We start from the raw sequence: 24,683 nt of genomic DNA, 5'->3' as shown, positions 1-24,683 counted from the left end.
CTTCTTAAAAAGAAAAAAGACGAGTGTCAGAGAGAGAAACATGTTTTATTAATTATTGGTTCAATACAAATTAACTTACCAACAGTGTTGGGGACACTGAAAACAACCACCATGCGTGAATCACTACACAGAGGTTGGTTAGAAGTTAACTTTATACAGCATGCAGTTTGAGTAAAATCCACTGTACTGGTACACTTGAAAATAGTAAATGCAAAAAACAATTAACTTTATTTCAGTTGAGGATCAGCAAACATACACATTGATCTGCAAGCCACTGGAGTCTGTGGATGATCTACCATACATATTACGAGCTCAAAATAGAAGGCATAAACAGTTAAGTCACATGTTGCATGAAATAAACGTTAACTCCTTCACTCTGCTAAGCATAGACACGCCCGTTATGCTGTTAAAGCTTGGTGGTAGGAGCAAACCAGTGTCAACACTCATTGTGGTATGGGAAATCTCTCGATAGTTTCACAAATATGTGTCCCAAACCACTAAATAGTGAAAACAGCAGATTTCACGATACAGTTTCAGACTTTACATGCAGTGATGTACCGTACCTTCAATATATTCTCATGCAACCTAAGAATAAAGGTTGCACTTGAAGTGCATTGCCTGAAATGCCTCCCAGAGATCTTTAAACTTAACCAACAGTTAACTGATGAAAGCAGCGCAGCAGTCAACATGTCTGAACCATTACCAGGTTGTCAGTAAAGTCTCTCTGGAACAACATTGACATCTGAACCCCTTAAATGCAGTGAGGTGAGATGAACAAATCAAACTATATTCAAACAACTTCACTGTAAATATACTGTATGTTGTGCAGACAGATATCTGCTGCTTTACACCCATACAGTTTGTCGTTTCACACCTTTTAGCAAGATGAACACGATCGTGGTGGAACGTCATCTTACAAGCCAGGGTAAACTTTGTATCACCCAACAAATAATCACCATGAATCTATATACTACCCTTCCACCACTTTACGAAAAAGCCAACAGAGCAGTCTGATGGCTTGTTGGTTTAATGTGCCCATCAAAGATGTAAAATTGTGTAACATTTTATTTCTATGGTGCACACCATGCAAGCATCACATCCCAGGTTCATATTTGGCCAAGGACCATTTGCTGCATGTTTACCTTCTCTCCCTCCCCCCGCATTATTTCCTGGCATAAACTCCACCAATAAAGGCAAAATGCCCAAAAAATATTAAAAAAGAATAAGAGAGACTGCCTGGACTTGCTGAAAACAGTCTGTATGACTTCTCATCAGCCAAATCAGTCAAAAAGTTAAGGAAGTGACGATATAGGGCTAGTTGATGCGAACAATATATGCGCTTATCTTGACAAAGAGGTGAGGAGGTGAGGTTTAGCAGTAACGACTAAAATGAGCAGTAACATTACAAGAGCCGAATTAAATAAGCTAAATTCAACAACTTAATGTTTGGTCCACACACTCTATTAACAGCGTAGCACATTGCTATCACCAGATGAGTGACAACTTTGTTTGGCTCATTTTCTGTCACCAGCGTAGCATTAAAGCATCATGGAATTGGCTAGCTAGCTAACTAGCACACAGCTAGCTACGCTAGTTAGCTAGCTTGTTTTGTACTAATAATGTACTAATGTACTAAATTTGTTTAATGACCATGAAAAACAGTTCATTGTCTGTTGTCCTCCTATTTCTATGCCATGATAACACGGTTAAGTATTGTTTGGTATCAAAAGTCGGATAGATCGAGGGAATATACGAAATCTTTAAGGTCACAAGAAATGATTCATATCCTGATATATGAAAAAATTATCTTGATAAGATTTTCGCCTCATCACCCAGCCCTATAACGTTAAAAGCAACACTCCAGTGCACTCCAAAACAATCATTTTTCACATGCAGACTAAATCGCTGCACTGACATATGCTGGAGAGTGATGTCATTAATTCACTTCTGTATCCAGTCACATTTACAATACAGGATGCACACTAGCACACACGTACTGTACAGTTAGTGTACAGTGTGCGTTGTGTGTGCTCTGTTATAATCCCAGCAGAGGAGGAAGTAGATCAAATCTCTGAACATCGAAACCCACACAAGGAAACCCAACTACCACTCCTCCCATCAAGGCAACTGGCTGAAGGTGACTGACAGCACACCTGCCTTTGTTACCTTGTCTTTCATTTTTGTATCTGTTTCAGTTACATTTATTGAAATTAAAAATAAAGAAAATGGGAAGATAATTCATCCTGCTCATCTTTTGCCATCAAACACAGCATTGTGTATGTATTCCATCTGCATGCAGTATAAGCTTTAAAAACACATTTTTACCGTGTTTTTAAATAACTATTATGAAGTAATTGGGGCACGTAAGTGCGTCCTAATCACTTAACATGCAGTTTATAGACTGGAAAACATTTTGTCTATTGCTTTTCCTGTGTTTTGAAAAGCCAGCTTCATTTTTTTGAGTCGCATAACTAGAAATTCAGCAGCAGAGCTAACGACAACAGCTAAGGACTTAGCTATGACATGCCATTAATTCTTGACATCCATTTCAGTTGTGATGCTTCAAGCTGTCTGTGGATAATCTGACCAGAATACCCTCAACCATCTATTCCTTCATTTTCTTGGTTTGAAGCAGAACTAATAGAATGGCACTCAGCAGTAATCACTAATAGTGTGGATCATTATTTGACTGGACCCATTCCAACATCACAAATTGCCATTCAGTTGCAACTGTACAGCCGGCCAGCCTTGAAATGAAAAATAAAGACTGGGTTTATAGATACAACTAGCAAAGTATTTCTCTCATAGATTATTGAACGTGATTACAACAAAGGGCTGACTATGTATATATGTGTGTGCTTGCATATGCCATCAATGTGCATCTGCGCCTCATGCCTGCAGCTTGCACAAAGAAGCGGACGAGCCACTTGAGAAAATCCAGAAAGCTGGATACACGGCTTCAGCAAAGGGGAACACAAAGGAGTGGAAGGGATATGCCCTGTCTGCCACGTTATAGAACGTAGCAGTACCCTCCTCACAATCCAACAGCACACCGATGCGCTTTGGATTGGGATTGAGCAGCACGGTCTCACTGCTGTTATACCAAGCTGACAGCTTGACGTTAAACCACTCGACACACCAGGACTGGGCGTTGCGGCCCAGTCGACTGGTGGGACCTTTGCGGTCAATGCTGCTGTAAGCCAAGCCGACGCCAATGAAGTTGTTGCTGCTCAGTCTGACTTCCCAGTAGTGGCGTCCTCGAAGGAAACCCTTGGAGGCTAGCACCTGGGAGCAGACGGAGAAGCGTTCAGGGCAGTCGGGGTAGTTTGTGTGTTCATCTGACACAGACGCCTTAGTGAAGCCCTCACTCAGTTCAATGCGTTTGTGGGCCGTCTTTGGATCCAGAGTGAGCACCGTACCATCTGGGAAGGACGGAGAAAACAACAACATTCAAATAACACGTTGCTACTAACGTAGGAGGAGACCTGACGCACTCATTCACTTACATTTCAGAAGTTCGGTTCTTTTTTCAGCTGATGTTATGTTTGGGGGAATGTCCGTCGTTTCTACAACAAAAGACACAAAATAAATTTGTAAATCGGTCTCAGGGATAACAAGTAAAAGCTTTAAAATCACAGAGCTTACATATTAAAGTTTGTTTACAGCATATGTCAAAAAACAGTTGTATAAAGCCTCATGTGGCTCCAGAGAGAGCTGCATGAAGTCTGATAGATTGACTCAAGTGACGTCACTTGAGTCAGTGTCAGTTGGGGCTGAAAACCACAGCTGGAAAAGAAATCTGGAGGTCTGGAGTGTATTGTGGGTAATTTAGGAAAAATAATGTATGGAATAAAGAAGATGATATGACTGGTTCTGCAGCATCAGTTTTGATATATATATATACATATAATTATTTTTTAACTCATGAGTTTGACAATGTAGCATTACTAACTCGGTGGAGTACTTGGATGGTGTCTACCTGGTGTCTCTTTGGATTCAGCTGCAGGAGTACAGCCTTTGGGTTTGTCTTTCCCATCAAACGCCAAAAGGTCCTCCATTGATTGGTTCCTTTTCCCCATATTGGCTTCTGTGGCTTGGGGAGGTTTTTGTTCTGATAAGATAAAAAACATAGTACGTTTGTTATGTAGCTGCAGTGATAATTTTGAGAAGCCGTTAAGTGCAATCAACATGCATTAATTAAAACATACGAGTTCTTACACCAAACAATGAGCAGGTAGAAGCAGTAACACACAACCAAACAGTCTTTCCTCATTGATATTAATGGGGTGGACGAAATATTGAAAACATGTCTCAGTATATTGCATTAGAGTTCAATAGCACCAACACTACGAACTCAAAAAGGACCATTAAGTTGAATCAACACCTTTCTCAAAAACTGAACATGATAACCTTCATGAAGGTTTGTAGTAATAGAATAAGAGATACACAATCCACTTTTTTTTCCAGTTCCAATCTGATACCTGAATTTGGATATGTGCAGATAATGCTATAATTCCTATATCAGAGCTCTTTTTGCATGACATTTGCATTGGACTGCAACTTTGCATTTCATTTAAATGTATTCCAAAGACATTTATTTTACTTGTAAAGTAAGTAGCTTTCATGGCAACTCTTTTAATGTTTTGAAAAACCTCAAATCAAGTGCACAGCAATGCCGTCACAGTCTGGCTCTGTTTCTAGAGGCCTTTAGACTTTTTTGCATTGTATCTTTTTTGTTGCTTATAATAGTTCAGTGATCTTGAGGATTATTGTTTGCTCCTTCATTCGTTTGTCACGTTTAGTGGTTCGTGTTTATTTTTGAGATACTCACCTTACCTTGGTTTTACTTCCTGCCTTTTGTCTTTTCATGCATTTGTGATTGTCTGTCCCGCCCTGATTTGTTCCACCCATGTCCCATCACCCTGCCGTCTTTGTGTATTCAGTCTGTATGTTTCCCCTTTGTCAGTTTGTCGTTGCTCCTAGTGAGCAGTGGTTCACCTGTCTTCCCATTGTGTTAGCTCAGTGTCTTTAGTTTCTAGTTTATTTTCTTGTGATGGGCCATTGTAGATTTGCTTACTGCCCACCTGTGGACCGTCGTGGCTCAATGGGTAGAGAGGGATGTCCAACAAACGCAAGGTCGGCGGTTCGATCCTTGGCTGCTACATGTCCTATGCCATAATGTCCCTGAGCACGATTATGAACCCCTGCAGCCCACTGCTCCCAATTAGCTAGGGATGGGTTAAATGCAGAAGTTACATTTCGTATATATGTATATGACAACAATAAACATAACTTCAGTTAGTGAGCCTTTTGCTTTATCAAATCATTGTACTCTGCTTCCTCATTCTTATCTGTGCTTGGGTCCAAAACTGTTAGTCTTGAAATGTGACAAATACATTATCAAATACTAGTAAGTACATTTTTATACTATATATATATATACACACAATATACAATCTCCTTCATATGGTTTTCTAATGAATATTTGTAATAAAAGCTTTGTAGAGAAAGCAAAAGAAAGTGTAAGCATGCATCTGCGCACATTATGTTTGAGAGACTGATAATGTTTTGGTGACGCAATTTCTGTAATGCGTGTTTATAGTGCAACCCTTGCTACCAATACCGGATCACTCCCTTCTCTAATAAGAATGCATTAGTTTCCGCTAGATGTACCTCATAAACTGCCAACTGAGTGTTAACAATTAGTGTGATAATAAATACATTTACTTACTTTGATTTTTCTTCTTTGGACCCGATTTGGGTTGGGGACCTGGACCTTGGGGACCTGGACCTGCCCATTGTGGCCCTGAGATAAAAAAAAAAAAAATAGGCAAAAGAAAGGCATCCTTTTACAGTCATGTCTAATACAATGAGTTTCAGTTTTATTTTACTCGTATCATAAAGCATTTGTGTTGGACAGGAACATACCAGATGAACAGCTAACAGGTACAACCCCCTTATAAGCTCCTGCGAACATGTTACAGGTTCATTATATTAGTCTTTTAATAATCTTAATGACTTAAAACAGCTACCCCAACCACCACACAACGCAGCATCAATTTGAGGAATATTTTAAGATCAATTAAGAATAGTGGTATTTTGATATCCACCATGAGCCAACTCACCAAGAATGCCAGTGTTAATATCTGCAACAAAATAATTGGACATAATTGGCTTCTCTAAACTTTCTAAATGCATCTTGAACTGTAAAATGTCCCACTTAAGAATTTACCTACACCAGCATCTTAGAAACGATTCTGATGGCGTAAGGTTTTAGTAGAAAAGTGATACAATCACAGTGCAGATTGGTGCACTCTGTGTTGCTGCCAGCCCATTGTGTGTATGATTGTATATTTATATCTTACTTGGCCTTGGTCCCATAAATTGAGGGCCCATGAAGTAGCCTGGTGGATGCTGATGTGGATTCCAGCCTGAATGCTCCATATAGGTAGGCATACGAACTGGCTGGAATAATGGATTGACGGGTGGACGACCTGGACTGTGGGACCTGGGCTGTCTTTTCTGCTTTGGAGGCTTGGTTACTTCTGAAACAGACGAGGTGACATTTTGTCAGATGTATGAAGGTATTTTATCAAAACTTCATAAATGTAGCCGTTTTTTCTGCGACCTCAGAGCTGTGCAGACACGTGTGTGAATGTTTATGTTATTATCGGTAGAGATGAATATACCAGATTCTGGCTGAGATCCAGTACTTCCAGAACTTGCGGGTGCTGAACCAGGAACTGCATCTGTGAATGGTAAATGGACTGCATTCATATAGCGCTTTACAATTTGCCTCTCATCCCATTCACACGCTCACACTGATTAAGTAAGCTACAATGCTACCAATGTGGAGACATTTGGGTGTCCCGCTCAAAGACAGTACCATGCGTGAAGAACCCTGCATTTAGTGAATGACCCGATCTACCTGCTGAGCCACAGCTGCCCCAATCAGTTCCAGTAGCCCCCCACCACAACGAAGCATTAATAAAGTCAACACTTTAATTTAATCTCCAGTATCTCTCACAACACAAACTCACCAGATGCAACAATGTCAGTGTTAAGTTCTGCAACACAATTAGACACGATTGGCTTCATTATAAATTCACAATACATTTCCAAATGTAAAATCTCCCACTTAAAAAGTACCAGCACATTCACCTGGTTTAAGTTTGAGGAGTCTGGCCTCAACAGGCTGTTTAAGGATCTCTGTCAGATACTCCTTCAGGAGAGCAGAAGAGGCCTGTGTTGCCGTCACCTTGGGGTCCTGGGTGATTCGAGGGGCAGAAGGGTCTTTAAACTTTGTAGCTTTGAAGTCAGATGAAGCCTGTAAGGAAAAAAATACTTATTAATGGGATGTGTCTGCAAGACATGGCTTAGTTAGGTGCAGGGTGTGAGGTTCAAAGGCGACAGCTGGGGGCAGGTTAAATGAAGCCTGAGAATAGAGAAACACATTGTTGTTTTCTTGATGGAACATGGTTTTGTTGAGATAAAGCTATATTATGTTCTGCTGTGGACATAATATAAGGTACTGTAGTTTAAATATCATTGGAATGAAGAATAAAGTTGTCAGATTACAGTGTGATGGTTGAAACCAACAACATCTCACATATTCCTGTGTTTCTTTTCAGTCATTGGCACAATCTCAACCCGGACCCAACAGCATCCCACTCAGCTCAATTAAATGAAAACGTCTACGGCAACTAGAGGGTAACTATTAAAAAGGTGCAAAATACAATATTCAGAACATTAATATAGCAGCAAACAACTATTTGCGATGTGACGATATAGTGAATTAATGTCTAACTGAGCGGAGAAGGAAGTCGCTCTCCCTCTGTGTGTGTGTTGTTAGCCAAGCTTCTCCTTGCTTTGTGTACATAACCTCAGTGCACTTTTGTGCACGTGAGCGTGCCCACAGCTCACAGCTGCAATGCTTTCCTACGGAGGTTACAGCTGCGGACGTCATCGCGGAAGCTCCGGTTCCGGATTTTACAACCCACTTCCACTCCCCACTAATTGGTTTGGGATGCCACTATATATGTCCACCCTCCATGCTAACGCGCAAACGGTTTGGAAGTAGGTAGGGACAAGGGTTAGGGGCCGACGTGGAATTAGGCCATCCTGTCTCCTGTTTATTTGAATTGGTCATATGTGAATAAGTATCGCATACAACTCCACTTTACAAAATGTCCTTTAACCCGTTAACAAAGCATGCTGTATTGCTTTAAATTTAAAACTATAAAAGTCAGTTTCCAGAATCTGTGCGGATTGATGATCACAGTTGCCTCACCTGTAGGAAGGCCAGAGTATGGGACTGACTCAGCAGACTATGGATCTCTTCTCTGGCTTTGCTCATACTGCCAACATTCTCAGTTAACTTCTTCACGACACCCTTGAGTTTAGTCTGACCACTCTCCAGCTCGCGGTCCACTGCATTCAGAGCTTCATGCTCGTCTCGTGCCAACATGTCCCGCATCTGCTGATAGTCAGCTGCCAAAGCCTTCTTCCTGTTGGTCGCTGAGTCCTTGGGGACAATCATGAGAGGATCCATGAATAGATCAGTAGGTCACAGGACAGGTAAACACAGGGCGTAGATAAAAAAAAGCAGAAATACCTTACAACACAAAAACTCAGTGTTATGGATTACAAATAAACTTGAATCTCTTATCAATCAATTTCTTTTTTCTAGCTTCTTCTTTCAAGGCATTATTTGTGCAAGTGAATGAAACAGTGAATGTTAAATGTCGAGGGTTACCTTTAGCTTGTCCTGCATGATGCCAATTTCAAGTACAACATTCTCAAACTTCGTAATCTTCCCGTCCAGCAAATCCAAGTTGCTCCTCAGTTCGGACTGCAAACAGAGAAAGATGACTCATTACATTTTTTCAGACAGAGACACACAGCTCAAAGACAATCAGGATTCACTTTGCACAGAGCCCTGTCTTTCAAAGACCCATTATTGGGTGAAGCGCTAACTTCAGTTTAAAAAGGACAAGGAGATTGGATCCATCTGACACACACACACACACACACACACACACACACACACACACACACACACACACACACACACACACACACACACCTCTTTCAGGTTCCTCTGCTCCTCGGGGGATATAAAGGAGCAGCCTTTGTGCACCTGCTGGAGGCAGAGGCTGCAGATAGGACGGCTGTGTTGGCTGCAGAAAAGCTCCATCAGCTTGTGGTGGTCCGGGCAGATCCGCTCCGACAGGTCTCCGAGGGGCTGACTCAGCTGGTGGAGCCTATACGTCGGGTTTTCCCGGTGAGGCCGCAGGTGCTCCTCGCAGAAAGAGGCCATGCAGGTGAGGCAGGTCTGAGACGCTTCTGCTTCCATACATGTATCACAACGTATGACATCCTCTTTCTCGGCGTTGCTCTCCTCTGCTATCAGGCTGGCCTGGCTCTTGCTCGTCCTCAAGTTGAAGGTCTCCACGACGGTGCTGAGGACCGTGTTTTTCTTCAGCTCCGGTTTGGTGGCGAAGTGGGTCCGACACTGAGGACAGCTGTAGGAGTCCTTCCAAGTGGCGAGCAGGCAGTCCTGGCAGAAGTTGTGTCCGCAGGGGATGGTCACCGGACAGTCAAAGGGACTCAGACAGATGCTGCAGGTCAGCTCATCCTCCAGACTAATCAGAGAAAACGGACTCGCGTCCATTTCGGCCATGTTGAAGCGTCGGGAGAGGCTGCGAGGGCAGAAACGAAACTTAACGCGTCAACTTCACGAAAACGAAAGTAAAGAGCTACTCGTTTCGAAAGGCAACATTTATTCTTAATGTTTGGCGTATTATGTTAGCAATATAACATTTTATATTTTAACCAACTATAATAACTGTTAAATAACTCTGTTAGTGTAAAATATTAATCTTAAAACGAGGTTTGTACATTCAGCGCGACGCCGAGTTCGGCAGTCGACATTTCAGCATTTACCTATTATGTATTTACCTCGACACTCGGAAACAAATATCTATATATATACACAGTATGTATACAGTATGTTAATCTCCCACAGTACCTTGAGTCCTCAGGTGTAGGCTACAGCTGTGACGTTGTGCTGCGGTCCAGTCTGTAAGTTAGACAGGTTAGACGGTAGATATAGATACTTTTTTTTAACGGAGATTTTCCTCTATTTTTTGTCCACTCGTCCACACGCAAACGGAGTTTTAGCTCACTAACACGGACATTTTTTAAAAACGCTCACTACTTACAACTGTGTAGACAGCGGAGCGTTGGGAAAACTACTATGTCGTCGACCCCAATTCGCGCATGCCCAGTGTTGCTTTGTTGAATGAGCATGTGCCAGAAACAACAGCAGAGATTGCTACTACTTGCTATTGTACTTAATTAAAAGACTTGACATAGTAGTCTGTATGAATGGATCAAAAATAATGTTTGGATTGATATGAAAAAACAGGTCAAGTGTTAATGCTTTATGGTAAGGATGCACAAAAACGTCAATCCAACTGTTTATAATTATAATTCCATATACATACACTTAAAAGGACCGATTGAAACCCACATTTTACCTAACTTATAATGGATATTAACCTCTTATTACAATTCTCTAGTCAGAAAAAAAAGCAGGTCTAAGTGCTGTACAAGTACTGTAAAATGCACAAAACGCTCAATCCATGGAGGAATACACAGCCCGTATTCAGAAACTTTGCCTTTAAACGAGGCGTCCGGATTTCTGTACGGTTGTGATGTCACAGCTATACAATATATAGACCGTTTCAGTTTTAAACGCGAATATATGTGTTCCAAATATGTTCCACTTTAGTTATGGTTGGAATGTATCTGAGTGACATCAGCTGACAGGAAGTAAACTTGGAGCCAAGCTGTTGCCTAGAAGGTTTCGGTTTTTTATCATGAAACATGAATGTATACATGTTCGACCTGTTTACCTTCTTAAGTCACATGCTTCTCATCATATTCGTCATAGATTCTACTGATCACTGTTAAAGCTGTAGGTCTGGCCCCAAGCTATATAGCAGAACGCTGACCCCATATGAGCCAGCTTGCAGCCTTAGATACTTGGTTGGGGCCCTTCTGGCGGTTCCAAAGTCAAAGCTAAAAACTAAAGATGTCTGTGCTTTTGCCATCAAGGCCCCTCGGCTTTGAATCGACCTGAGGAGATAAATTCTTGCAGAATCAGTGATCTCTTTAAAATTGCCTCTTAAAACTGACTAGCTTTAAGGTGATGTCGTCATTTTACTGCTTTCTATTGTTTTTATTACATTTTCTTACTGCATTGATTTGTGAAAATGTTTTATCCATTGTACTGTTTTATCTCAATTTTAAATTTTAGCTAAGTTTTGTCTGTCAAAGCACTTTATAATCTGTTTTTTTTAAAGGTGCTGTATAAATAAAGTCATTTTTATTTAATAGTATAGTTGCCCATGTAGAGGAATTTCAGTGCTGCTTCGCAGCATAGGTGGTGCTTATTTATTGATTGTTGGGTTACGGTTATGAGAATGTTCATAAAGTTTTAACATAGATTATTTTTCATTGGAATAATGACTCATTTGAAATCAACTATATATGCTTTTAATAAAGCCAGGTTTGTCACTCAAACAGGCACTGAGTATCTGAATAATACAGTATTTTACACACTGACACCAACGACATACTGTATGTCTCAAACACTCGTAAACTGTTTGTCCTGTGATGTAACTGTTCCCCTCACTTTCCATTACATTACCCTTAATGTTACACTCATATACTGTGTGACCTCACTGACTCTCCAATCTGTAGTCTTCAGACCGTAACTTACGTTGTCTTTTCCAGGTGTTTGTGGTCCAAGAATTGAAACTTCCAGAAAGAGTCGCTGTACGTGCAGCAGCATACTTTGTCTTTACCATTCTTCTGTCTGTGACTTTTAATAAGAGAAACATTTTGACGTGTCAGAGGGAAAAGTTCAGATGTTATTAGTGAGCCAGCATGTAGGCTGTAATACTAGAGCTGATGAACAACTAAGTGTAATCCTCTTATCAATATTGTTCATTACACCTGTGTTTGACAAGTCACAGTGTCTGCTGTGAGCGGGCTATTCTTATACAAAGTAGTAGTGAGTTTGTTTGTGGTCACAAAGAGCCACAGTGCAGCTACTAAACCCACAAAGGTGTTTTCACCTGGTGGCTAATTAGACTGCTGCTCAAGTAGAGGGTGGCAGAGCGATGTTGAATCAAATTATGTGACGTCACCAAACTTCATGGACCAATAAGAATGATGAATGTGTACCGTCTCCCACATTAACACAGTTGCAACAAAAGTCGTTGTACAATGAGTTTGTATTATGATTTAATCAGCTGAAAATATTTTATTCTCATTAGTTGACAGGAAGTCAGTATCTGAGTAAAAAGGATTATTGAGTTGTTATGTATGTTACTGTAATGATTTTATTTCATTTTATTTGTGGGATTTATAATGCAGTTGCCCAATGATGATAGTCACAGATCTAGGTACTGAATTGAATAGAAATGTTGAATTGATTTTATCGATCTATTTAATATTATTTAATTGAGCTGAACTACATTGTACACACTTCATTTGAATTGTATTGATGAAACAGATTTACTGTAGTTAAATTGAAAATGTATGTAAATTGAATTGATGTAATTGAATTGAACTGGATTTATTGGTAAATAAATATTAAAGAAACTGCAGTCAAGTATTTTAATATTTTATAACATAACAGTAAAGTGTGTGAAATGTCAATCTTAAACTATTCTTTTACTGCAACTGCAGAATAAGGCACCCTGTGATTTAGGAGGCTGACCATGAACTGCAGTGTTTACCCGTTCAAATCCGGTCAGGGACCTTTTTTTCATCTGTGTCCCTCATCTCCTGCCCTCTCTCTAATGTCTACAGTAATAACTACAATGCCACCAAAATACGCAGTGTCACATTTTGTGTTATCCCCTCAATTGATCATTGAGAATATTAAGCATAAGTCATTGTCAAATTTTCTCAAGTGTGTGTGTGTACACATAGAATGGTCTGAAAGAAACACTTCAGTATTTCTTTTATTTATCAGAAATGTTTACAAGTCACATAATTATGCAGCCAGGATACAGTGAAAGCTGAAATGCAGACAAATCATATATGTTTTATGTTCACTTCAGTCATGTATTTGAGTTTGCTCACTCAAATACGCTCTAAATATGTTCTTAAAATAAACGTACAAGTGATCAAGAGACCTGTGACTTCAGAAAATTACTTCCACGTGAACTCTATGTATGTATTTACACAAAACTGTGGCACTGCAGCTCTAAATCTTTTTACTGCCGGAGTTCAGTTGCTGTTGATGTGTGGCTTTTCCGGATGCTGTGTTTTATTTTGGCCACTGTTGTTGGCCTCAGTGAGTTGGTGAAGGTCCTTCAGCAGGTCTGCAAACTGCTCCTCCTGTGAGCACATTGAAAACAGACATCAATATGTATTCATCCGGTCACTCAGAAGGGGTTTCTCCCCACAATACACAATATAATTAATAACAGCTCATTATTTATTCAACTGCAGGTGAAACATTTAAAAGGGCAGCAAACACTCACTCTCACATGTATTTAACTTTGATTTAAGGACTCAAAATGATCAGTGAATCACACAAATAGTGCAAATATACTGCTAAAACATTTGAAATGAATGCTTTTCACCTTGAAGCTGCAGAATTTAAGAAATTGAACTCAGTAGTTACAAGTTAGCCTGTGTTTAGCAATGAACTATACACTACAGTATTTTATAGTTATACAAATTTCAGTGCAGTTTTGATTGACTGATGTGGATGAATAGATAAAAAGTGAATTATGAGATGAACTAATGAAGCTTGAAAATCAGCTTTATCCGTCTTCTTACCAGTACGTTCATTCTCTCGGCTGCTGCAATGGCAACACTTAGCTTCCTCTCATCTTCCTCCCTCTCCTCCTCAATCACACCGAGCCTGTGACAGATGGAAGATATGTTCATATAAACACCAAAATAATATGGAACCATCTAATATTTTACTGCTACATTACAGTTACTTAGCAGACGCTTTTATACAAAGCAACTTACAATTCAGATTCTATCACATTTCTACACCGTAGGCACAGCTACGGGAGCAATTTTTGGGTTAAGTGTCTTGCTCAAGGACACATCGGCATGCGGCTAGTGGAGCCGGAGCCGTGGACTGAACCGCCGATCCTCTGATTGAAGGACGGCCCTGCTACCCACTTAGCCGCAGCCTAATTGCCAATTAGTAATAGTTAACACAGCCTAGAATACACATTTCTACACCCAGTCCAATTTAAGTATTAACAGCTTCATTCATCTTTATGAGACTAATTCAAGTTGTAAAGTGTGGAATACAGCATGCAGACTGAATACACATACTCATGATAAAAACACAAAATACAGGAAAAATTAAACGTATTTTAAACTTTTTAAATATAAACAACTGGAAAACTTGCTGACAAATGCAACATGCACGTTACTTTTGAGCTTGACTGTTTTACCTGAAGGTGGCGCTGGCTAGCTGCTCCTCTCTAACAGCCAGCTGATTCTGGATCTCGGTCACCTCAGCCTGCAGCATTGCATTCTGGTCCTGGCTTTGGATAATGAAGTCCTCAAGGCGCTTTGCCATGTCCAGCTCACGCTCTGTCACCTGCTCTATCCCCAGACGGAGCTCTGATAGCTCTTGAGCATGCTGGGATGTGAATGACAATTTTACATTTTATGAAATTCCATTCCATTAGCTATACCTGCTTATCATGGGGTCATGGGGGCCGATCACAGCTGACATTGAGCGAGAGGTGGAGTACAACCTGGACAAGTCGCTCTTCAATCACAGGCCTGACAGCCATTCACGCGCACATTCACACCAACATGCATTATAAAGTCACCAATTAACCTAAGCTGCATGTTTTTGGAGCACCTGCAGTGAACTCACGCAGGCACTAGGAAAACATGCAAAACTCCACACAGAAAGGCCTCACCAGGTCAGCAGGTTCCTGACCCTGTGCATTTTATGAAATGTAATAATGAGATCTTTCACTGTACAGCCAGAATCAGGTTGACATACCCTATCAAGTAAGTTGAAGTGCTCATTTGCAGGCTTCATCTCTCTTGACTCTCTGTTTTGGCTGACTTTGATCCATGGAACTGGTGCATTTGCACGTTTGATAGTGCCATTCTGAAACAAGAGCAGAGATAGTATACTTGATTCCTTTAATTAACCACACAAAGTCACACTATGTCAGAATATGGTGATTACAACTGATTAAAAATGCAATATTTTAAAATAGTCAACTAGTAAAATGTTAGGTATGTCTAGCAGTCTTTATACCTGTGGCATGAGCACATGACCTGCTGAGCTCAGTTACCAAAATAGACGAACTAAGCTCACAGTTCCTCTTTATACTCACAGTATTTGGTGATGAGATAAGTGGTTGGTTGGTCTCCATCTCTTGCTCATTGTCAGCTGTCGGCAGAGTTTCAGAACTTGTCTGCCTCTTCAAGGTATGTTTTGCGTGACCAGGACGTCTGTGTGGAGCACTCTGGGTTCTGGTGACTGGCTTCCTCTCTCTCATACTCCTCCGAGTCCTTCCATCCCTGTTGAAGTAATGAATGAATAAATATGTTACTTATTTAAGTGCCTTACATCAAATGATGACATTTGGAAAATCTGGACATAATTTTAGCATCCTACATCTGTACTTTACAATATGTGTATTTATTTACATACGAATTGATCAAAGGATACCTGCAAGTCATCATTGACTCCTGATAATATGACAGAAGCCTTTCACTTACAACACACTTATTGAGGTAAACATAGTGAAACATTACTTCTTTTTGTACATGGTGCATATGATATTCTAAATGTTTAACGGTATGGTTTGGGATGAAAAATATCCAATTTAAAATGTTAATCACTTGTATTTGTGTCCAAGGTGACTGTTATACTGGCCTGTCCTAAGAGCCCTTAAATGCAGGGTTGGTAATCCTCTTAAAAAATGAAATGAAATGGATGAATGAATGGATGAGAGAATAAATCATTGGTAAAAAACTCCAGTCAAAAATTACCTTTATAGTTATTGACATCTTAAAAGCAATATTGCTTGTGCCCAGTAACATACAACTATCATACCCATCTCGTAGGCCTTTGGAGTCCACAGGAAGCTGCTGGAGGGATGATTGGTGAGGGCTGTACTTGGCCAAGTCTTTAGGAGGAATGTACATTGGCTTGGCTTGTCCCATTTGGCTGCAAGAAAGAGCCAGCTAAGTAACATGTAACAACCTCATATTCAAGTTCCTAATACATTGCACGTTAATGAGAATTCAAATATGATATAGACCTTCAACATACCTGCTAATTATGATCCGATGTGCTTTTGGTCCAAGTGACTCTGTAATCTGATTCAGAATTGAAGGCAGAGGGTCCAGCTTTTCAATTGTGTCCTGAGGGAGAAACAAGCTGCATGTTAGGCCCCATTTAGGCACTCTTTAGTACCTGTAGTGCCAGTACCTTGGTGCTTTGTATTGACAAGAAAAATGCTATTAAAGCAATCTGTCCATGAAAACATCCATCAAGATGTAGTCAATTATGCCAGACTATCTGGAGCTAGGCTGGCAGATTGAAATGAAACACACATGTCCAGCTCTTTCTGGATACAGATCACAGTTTTACTATCAGGTGTAAGCAGGCAATTGGAGACTTGTCCTGTTAGTCTCCAAATTGACTCATGGACGCTGACAACTTTACATAATGCAGAACAGACTACTGGTCCAATCACACACAAGCTTGATGTTCATGTAAACATAAATGTTAAATACTGCAAGAGTTAGACAAAACTTTACAACTAACAACCAAACTGGACTCATGTCTTTTCTGTCTTACCTGGTCCCTCTGATAGATGATGTCTACCAGAAGGCCATGGAGCACAGCCAAGCGTAGAGGCAGATCCACATAGCCATCAAAGGAAGACATTGGGATTTCTGCATCTAGATTTGACACCGTTTGTAGAAAACCTCTCATTCCATCCCAGTGCTGCTGCAGGAATTCGTTCATAAAGCTCATGTACTCCTCCTTCTCTCCAAACCTGAACAAAATATTTCATTTACGTAAGCAACTTGAGGTAAACTAAGTAGATTCTTCATTCTCTATAGATTTTGTAGCAGTTAAGAAGCCACTCACAGGGTGAAGTTGGCCAGATTCTGGATGACTTTGGCAGTTAAGGTGAGGGTACGCAGGGTGTTTGGCTCTGGATAAGGCTGTGTCAGGCCAAAAAGAGAAGGACTGAGGATAGCAGGGCATAAGAATCGAAGGAAGAGAGAAGCGGAGATGAGACGCTGGCCAATCTCTGGTCTGCCCTGGTCTTCACATAGCTCCACCCAGCTAGAGAAGATCTTGTTTAACTCTTCAGGAAAGGGTCTGGAGGGAAGAAACATATCAAGCACCAGCTTTGTGAATTGGACTTTTTCCTCAGTGCAAACACAAGCCTAAACATTGAATATTTGTTATTTCATGTATTTTTCTATGATGACTTCTCTTGTCTCACCCATGGGTCTCAATAATCTTCTGCACCACCTCCTCACAGGCTTCCATCAGGTGCTTCTGGTTGTTTGACAATTCAGAGGCAGGGCATTTACGAGGGTCAACTTCCCAGTTCTCCACCGAGGCGTAAAGACGGGTGATGAAGTCTCCTGTAGTGAAAAGACAGCACAGAGTTCGATTAATACAAAGCACCAATCAATACCAATTCCAAGAAGCCACTTTCACCATTGACCTTCCTTACCTAGAGTGACAATGAGGTACTTTTGGCCAACCAGCTTCATGTATTCATCTATGGCTTTAGTGGCCAATGTGTTCTCTCTGAAGATCAATGCCTCCTTCTCTCCAAGACGCTCCACCTCTGCACTGCCCAGATCAAGGAGGAACTCCTGAAGCATACATAATTTAGATTAGAAAATAAATGTCTGATTATTCCTTTGTTATTGTATTTTTTCAAATCAGATTTGGTGCAGTTAGCTTATATGCATTTTCTTTGAGACTCTACCTTGGCTCTGCCAATGCTCTGCAGTACATGGACCAGAGCTCCTGCCAGCTCTTCCTTCTCCTTCACATTCAGAAGTGGCTCCAGGTTTCTGCACATTTCCACATAATCCACCGTCACATACTCAGCAAACTCTTTGTATTTCTCCATGGGTAGCACTTGCAAATTCTGAAAACGAGCCTTGATGCGGAGTGAAGCCTGTGGACCCAGCAGTTCTTTGTTCCCCACTGTGCCTGAGGCCTTGTATGGAGTAATGGGATACCACTTCTCCTGATAGGTTCTCCCTTGTATCTCAGCTAAAGGTATGGCCACACTGCCCAACGGGTGTAGGCTGGATTCATCTCTTGAGTGACGCTTTTTCTTGGGATCTTCTTCTCGGAAGAGGTGCAGGGTGATTTGGGCGACACACGGCAGGTTGTCTAGCTCAAAGAATTCCCCCCAGAATAACTGACACCCTCCAGCTACACCTCCACTGGCCCCCAGGCCTCCTGAAGACCCAGAAGAGTTGTCCCCTGCCATGCTTGAGCGGTTAGGCGGCTTGCCGACAGCTCGGCTGCTGGTGCGGGCGAACAGGGTCCCGTCCAGGTGTAGCTCACAGTAATAACTCCGTTTTGGTGGCAGATCCTTAGCTTCATTTACCCACAGACTCAGGGAGTTCTCTGTGCGCTCAATGTTATCCTGTGAACAGAGATGCATTGGACTATTTTTATTAGGATTTTGAATAAACATGATACATTACATTGGAACAAATGGCTAATGGCTTACCTTGTTGGGCTGGGCAGCCCTTCTCAGGTCTTCAATCCAACGATCACGTTCGGCAGCTGAGGAGCATCCAAAGCAGTGGGTGTTCTCAGAGTTTATCACCTGCAATGAAACCAACAGGACCTTGTTAGCCTTACTGGGATAGAAAGTGTCTTTTTCAACACAATTGAGGATAATGTATGATGCTTCTTGAGTAGCCTGTATCTTAGACAGAATGCACAAGTCAACGTTTACCTCAAAGCAGTACTTTTCCCCCAAAATAGAGCTGTGGACTGGCCTGATGACAGTGCTGGTGTCTGCACTCAGATCTAGAGTCCCCAATGCACTGACTGGAATTGACACAGACTCCCGGGAACCATAGTGCCTTAGAAATAATCAGAGTTGTGTAGTGTGAAATAACAAGATTTCTTAAGGGTAATACAATTTACTTTCACCTTTTACTACCCATTGTTAGTGCCCATGGGACTCTAGCTCATTGAAAGAACTTTCACAGACCTATAGGTACTATGAAAGGTTACATACATATGGAATTATATATTTATTGATAGATTAGAATTTCAACAATCAAGTCATTGGGGTAAGTTTCCAAAAGAAGGCCTTGTAGAGATCACATTGATTGCCATGCCATGTTGTACAGACATTCATGGTCCCAACAGGTTGTAGCCTACTGACATGGTACCTATACATCAGCATGTAAACATTGTCGTTGTGAGCATGTTAGCATGCTATTGTTAGCATTTAGCAAAACTTTTTATATACACTTAAATCTCATATTCAAGGTTTCATGTAAAATCTGATGTTCTGGCGTACAGAGCCAACACAACAACGAATGGTTGAATGTCCAAGTATGCTTATGGACTGCACTGTATTTACTTTCATAAATATTACAGTGTGCTTTACCTGCTTCCTTTGTTTAGTCCTTTAGGGTTAATTTGGGTGTTGCTGTTCCTCTTGGCCCTGTTCTCGAGACGTCGCTTGATCAGTGCCTAATGGCGAAGAAGGCAAGCATGGTGTATCAGGGCAATTATGTGTTATGTCAACAGGAAATGCGGGGGTAGCAGTTATCTTTGTTGTGTACAATACTCACCCTCACACCGCCATCTTGATTCTTTGGTCGAGGGCCACCTGGTGACGCCACATGGTCAGGGCTACATTCTGAGTATCAGGAAGAAATTAACACTTTGATATTGACAATGAACTGAAAATTTAATTTTTATGTCAGTTTGTTTCAATATTCTTGGTAACCTGTCTTAGTTTAACCGAAGCTAATGATAGAAATGTAGTTTCTTTCCTCTCAGGGTTTGTGGTCGATACTTCAAATATGCCTCAAATATCTTAACAGAATGTTTAATTGGGTTCAAACCCCCCTCGAAATTCTGTGTTGTCTCTGCTCCAACACCAATGCTATCACTTATTTCTGCACTTCTACTGAAGAAAGACTAAACTCTCAAACAATTAGTTAAAGCTGTAATATTAGCAAATACCTTCAGATTAGGCCATACAGGATGTGGTATTCAGCTGGCCCTGCAGCTATCTCAACTTTACTGATGTTGTATACTTCGCTAGAACACATTATTGAAACCTATTTAAAGCTTTGCAGAGGATGAAATTAGAAAATCACATTATGCCATGATTTCTCCTGATTTGTCTCTTCAGTGTCATTTTTTAAACCCTTCAGTTGTGAGGTAAAGATATATTTTAAAGTCAACTATGTGAATGTAGAAGTTTAAAATGTAGAGTACTGTCAGACTGATTTTCCCTTACCGAAAGCCCCACCACAAACAATCCAGCGTCTAAATCCCATCATTTAGTCCGGAGTTGTTCCACAGTCTTGTTGCTTTGATCTCAAGTGGTTCTGGCCTTTTTTAACAGTCCATTAACATCGGCCTTTTCTTCATCAACATGATGATGGTGACACCGAGCCAACCAGTCAAAAACAATACAGGATCCGTCACTTCCACAGTGCAGCTTCTTCATAAGCCAAGCAGATACTGACTATGCCCTGACTCTCACTACCAGCTTTCATTTGACTGTTGGAACACCCAGGCGAGATGTTATCTTCCCCAAAAAAATGTAGAGGAAGTAATTTGTCACTCGCACGCATAAACATTCAGCCATTACCTCTGGGACTGTCTGCACAATCATACAAAATGCTGCTGTGATGTCAGTAGCTGCTATGTTGGTCCTACTTGTCCAAATTTCCTATGGTTTGGCTTAGTGTCATTTGTTCTTTATTGTGTGTGGGTGATATATTAACCTGTGTCGATATCAATGAGGTTCTGCATGCTGAGGCTGGACAGGAAGCTGCCGACTCGGTTTCGAGTCCACATCGTTGGCTGAGAAAGAGACACACACACACACAGACATATTTTATCACTTAACTGCAAGTATAGTGCTTACACCTTTGGCTGGAGATGAATTTTAGTGAAGTATGAGGAGTTGGTGAGTGGCGTGTACATGTGTGTTGGTACCTCTTCCTCTGGAGGAATTAGAATTTGTCCATCTTCAAGCACACAATTGCTAATGTCCCACAAGGGTAGCTCCTGAGGCGGGGCCCATTGTAGTCTTGGGAGTTCAGCGGGTACAACCTCCTCCAAATCTGCCACACAAACAGACACACACATTGATATATTTCACTATGCAGCTTGTAGAGAATTGCATTGAACTGTTGCAAGCGGTATAACCACACTATACAATCACATCTGATTTCTCACACTCTGCAGAACCAACTATATAGTCAAATGTGAATAGTACATGGACATAATTACAGGCACACGCTGGCCCTTGTTTGCTTTTTTTGTGGTAATTATAGGATGATGGCACGTATCTCCCACACACTCCTATTTGGGGAGTTGCCGGCGTTACTGATGCTATTGCTCTCTTTTCATGACACACCAGGACGAACTACGCACATCCAGTGGTGCCTCTGTAGTTTTCCCTTAGTGTGCACAACCTTCAACATGTATTTGTAGGACACTTCAGTTTTCAATTTTCTCCTTTTTAATAAGCTTAATTGGCATGCTGTTTTACTTGTTTAACGTAAATGCAAGAATAGATAATAAACAACTGCAACAATAATACATCCATAAATAATGTGTATGTAAGATTTTCTCCTTATTTATCAATATTTATAATCCAAACTAAATCTCTTTTACACCTGGATGATTGTTGCTCAGTCTGTGTGTTGCCAACGTTTCTCATTGTTTCTGTGGTCTCAGTCAGCCAAGGCCCAAAGATGTACTTAGTTTTTGTTGTAAACTGACATGACACCACGCTGCTGGAGACTTGGGCTGTATTGCTGGGTGCACTGGAGTAAAGGGAAGCACGGCAGAGCCAGAACCAGGACTGCAAGGGGCAGACTTTCAGACCCTGCTGCAGTAAAATGAGAGGTTTTCTAAAGGGACTCAGGCGTTCGGAATCACTACCACTTTCGTCCACAGGAACTGCCAAAATCAACACAAAATAACATTTGTAGTAGCTGTAATGTATTTTTTTGTTCACTCTTGAATGCTATTTTTGTAAAAGAATTAACACACCTCAGTGGCACACAGTGCAACGTGTTCAAGATCTGATTACATTTTATTCAGCGATGTCCCTCTCAGGATCTAAATGTGAGCCTGAAATGCTTTGGCTTTGAGTTCCTGCTCAGCAGAGCGGAAGTTTCCTGTGAGAGTGGTTTGTAAATTTTGCTCAGTATCGGTACTGGTTTGCTGCTCTACATTTACAGCTATATTTCTGGGTCATTTATCAGCAGTTTTGACCTTTTTTGGAAAGTGAGGATTTTTGGTCTTTGCCCTGTTCAACTTGAGGGTTTGCTAGAACTCATAAAGAAGGTCTGGGTTTTGCTAGTCTGCTAGCTTTAGTCTTTTTTTCAGAGGGGAAGGACATTTTCAGATCATTTGCATGAACAGACACTTGATTTCTGTGTTTAAAAAACAGCAGTTGTTGATGCTGTAGTTCAAGCAATGTTTAATTACAGACATTTGAAACTTCACTTTTGCTTCACACATTTGTGTTTACCACTGATTTTGACATCCAATTTGTTGCATATCTATAAATATTTAGTTGAGAATACTGGTATGTATTCTTACTACAGATGCAGATCCTTCTGTATAGTCGTCAGGCTTAGATTTGACATCCTGTGTTATTACACACAACTTACAGGGAAACTGTAAGTTTATACTGTATATATATTATATATGTATATTTAATTGAGCTGCTGGCTGGTATGTTGTTTAAGATACCATCACAATGATGTTGCAACCCAATGATGTCTGGTAGTTTTTTTTATTTTACTTTTATATCCTTTAGCTTTTTCGAGATCTGCTCTTTTGCTTGAAATGTTGAAGTTTTAAAATAGAGATTTTCAAAATAAGTTTTCCGTTTATCTCCAATTTGAATGTACACCTGACTGTAGCTTTTATTGGTCGACAGATAAGTTCCAGTATCTCAGAATTTAACTCAAAAAGTCTTAAATTCATTGCAAGTAGTTTTGTAGATATTCTAATATATAATTATGTAATCCATCATGATCTTCTACTTTTATACTGTTCTGTCCCTCCTTAACGTTGTCTTATTTTACGTTTGTCAGCTTTGCTATTAGGTTGAGTTTTATTACTGAGTTTGTCTAATGTGGCAGTAGATGGTGAAATACTCTTAACAGTATAGCAGCTATATGTATCATGCGTCATTGTGCAGAAAGGCACACATACACTACCTACTGTAAGTGTGCACTGAATGATCCTAAAGGAAATCATGCTTTAACCACATGAGGTGCCCATTTTGCTGTTTAACAATTATCTGGGGATTCACATTTTACCACAATTTGATGTATTTACCACAAGATGAATCAGCGCTACTCTTAAACATGAAATTGGAAGAGCAATATAGTTGATGTAGTTTGACTAAACTGGGGTTACCTTGCAGTAATGTTGGGGTGCTGTTCCGACTCTGCAGCCTGGGCCTTTTGAGCTTCTGGGACACAGTCCTCAGGTACTTTTTGAGGAGCGCCCCGCCGCCTCCTCTCTGTGAAGGGTCTGTGGAGGAGACCCCTGAGGTCTCTGCAGCAGCTGACGATGATGCTGCATGAGCTGAGCTGGCAGAGCTGGAGGAAGGGGACAGGGCTGAAAACAGTGACCCGGGAGGCTCGGACAGGGCCCTTCTGAAGGGGTTCTTTCTGGCCCCTTTATCCGGCTTGACTCCCTCTCCACCTTTCCCGCCAGGGTCCTCGCTCAGGGCCTTGCGCCAGTTCTGCATCTTGCTCCATTTGTTGGTGGCGGCCTTCTGACTCTTATCGATTGTAGATGTGGAGGAAGCTGCTCCTCCTTCTCCATCTTCTTTCAAGTCATTGAGTTTTCCCTTAGAGCCGGTATGCCACTTGTACGTGTTGAGGGGGTCGGTGGGCTCAGAAGTTTGTCCTTGAGGAGGCTCCCCAGACGATTCCTTTTCCCTCTCTGGTGATCCCTGCTCCTTCGGTGGTTGTTGAGCTGCAGGCTCTAAATCTTTCTCCTCTGTGCCCATTTCTAGATTTTTTTTAGGGTGTGTGACTCAAGTTGTATCTCTCCTCTCAAGGATGCATTAATCAAAATTAAAATTAAAATTAAAATGCCTTCATAGGAGACCTCACCTGTTTCCCTTCTAATTCACTGCTATCTTTGAGACTGTAGTGAGTGCTAAGGATGTCAGAGTAGTCGGTGCCTTCACTAGTTCTGTCTCTCTGCTTCTCTCGTTTCCTGTCTTGCCAAATGTTATCCGGCAACAACATGCAACTAGCTGCTCTGTCTTGCTCTGGGGTTGCTTTGCTGCAGCGCCCAGCTCCTCTCACTCACAGCGCGCTTGCTTCCTCATTAAATGTTACAGAAAAAAAAAATGTTTTCT

General features: G+C 41.0%; 2 protein-coding genes across 9 annotated transcripts; both read right to left on the bottom strand.

Moving 5' to 3' along the window:
• Window positions 1-26: 26 nt before the first annotated feature.
• trim25 (tripartite motif containing 25) lies at window positions 27-10,265 on the bottom strand. Of its 8 annotated transcripts, none has more exons than XM_079159220.1 (15): window positions 10,031-10,265; window positions 9,086-9,701; window positions 8,756-8,851; window positions 8,291-8,524; window positions 7,162-7,327; window positions 7,041-7,067; window positions 6,690-6,749; window positions 6,366-6,545; window positions 6,126-6,146; window positions 5,929-5,967; window positions 5,732-5,806; window positions 5,085-5,228; window positions 3,980-4,111; window positions 3,507-3,566; window positions 27-3,422 (listed from the first exon to the last, which is right to left on the bottom strand). In XM_079159220.1, exons 2-15 carry the CDS (start codon window positions 9,680-9,682, stop codon window positions 2,890-2,892), a joined length of 2,364 nt encoding a protein of 787 aa, XP_079015346.1. In that variant the 5' UTR covers window positions 9,683-9,701; window positions 10,031-10,265; the 3' UTR covers window positions 27-2,889. The 8 variants fall into 8 exon arrangements, with proteins under 8 accessions (XP_079015346.1, XP_079015349.1, XP_079015351.1 ...); XM_079159223.1 differs by having other exon boundaries at window positions 9,140-9,701; XM_079159225.1 differs by lacking the exon at window positions 5,085-5,228.
• Window positions 10,266-13,022: 2,757 nt separating this feature from the next.
• rasal3 (RAS protein activator like 3) lies at window positions 13,023-24,457 on the bottom strand. Its single transcript, XM_079159577.1, has 19 exons — window positions 23,726-24,457; window positions 21,278-21,405; window positions 21,064-21,142; window positions 19,894-19,961; window positions 19,707-19,792; window positions 19,041-19,170; window positions 18,810-18,908; window positions 18,048-18,722; window positions 17,787-17,931; window positions 17,550-17,694; window positions 17,186-17,422; window positions 16,889-17,090; window positions 16,358-16,449; window positions 16,139-16,252; window positions 15,414-15,600; window positions 15,071-15,181; window positions 14,505-14,695; window positions 13,867-13,951; window positions 13,023-13,419 (listed from the first exon to the last, which is right to left on the bottom strand). Exons 1-19 carry the CDS (start codon window positions 24,324-24,326, stop codon window positions 13,309-13,311), a joined length of 3,486 nt encoding a protein of 1,161 aa, XP_079015703.1. The 5' UTR covers window positions 24,327-24,457; the 3' UTR covers window positions 13,023-13,308.
• Between the last annotated feature and the right edge of the window lie 226 nt (window positions 24,458-24,683).

This window comes from Pholis gunnellus (genome assembly GCF_910591455.1).
Source record: "Pholis gunnellus genome assembly, chromosome: 5".
NCBI classification, from domain to species: Eukaryota; Metazoa; Chordata; class Actinopteri; order Perciformes; family Pholidae; genus Pholis; species Pholis gunnellus.
Note: the sequence above shows the minus strand (reverse complement) of the source record. Positions and strands in the feature narration are given on the sequence as shown.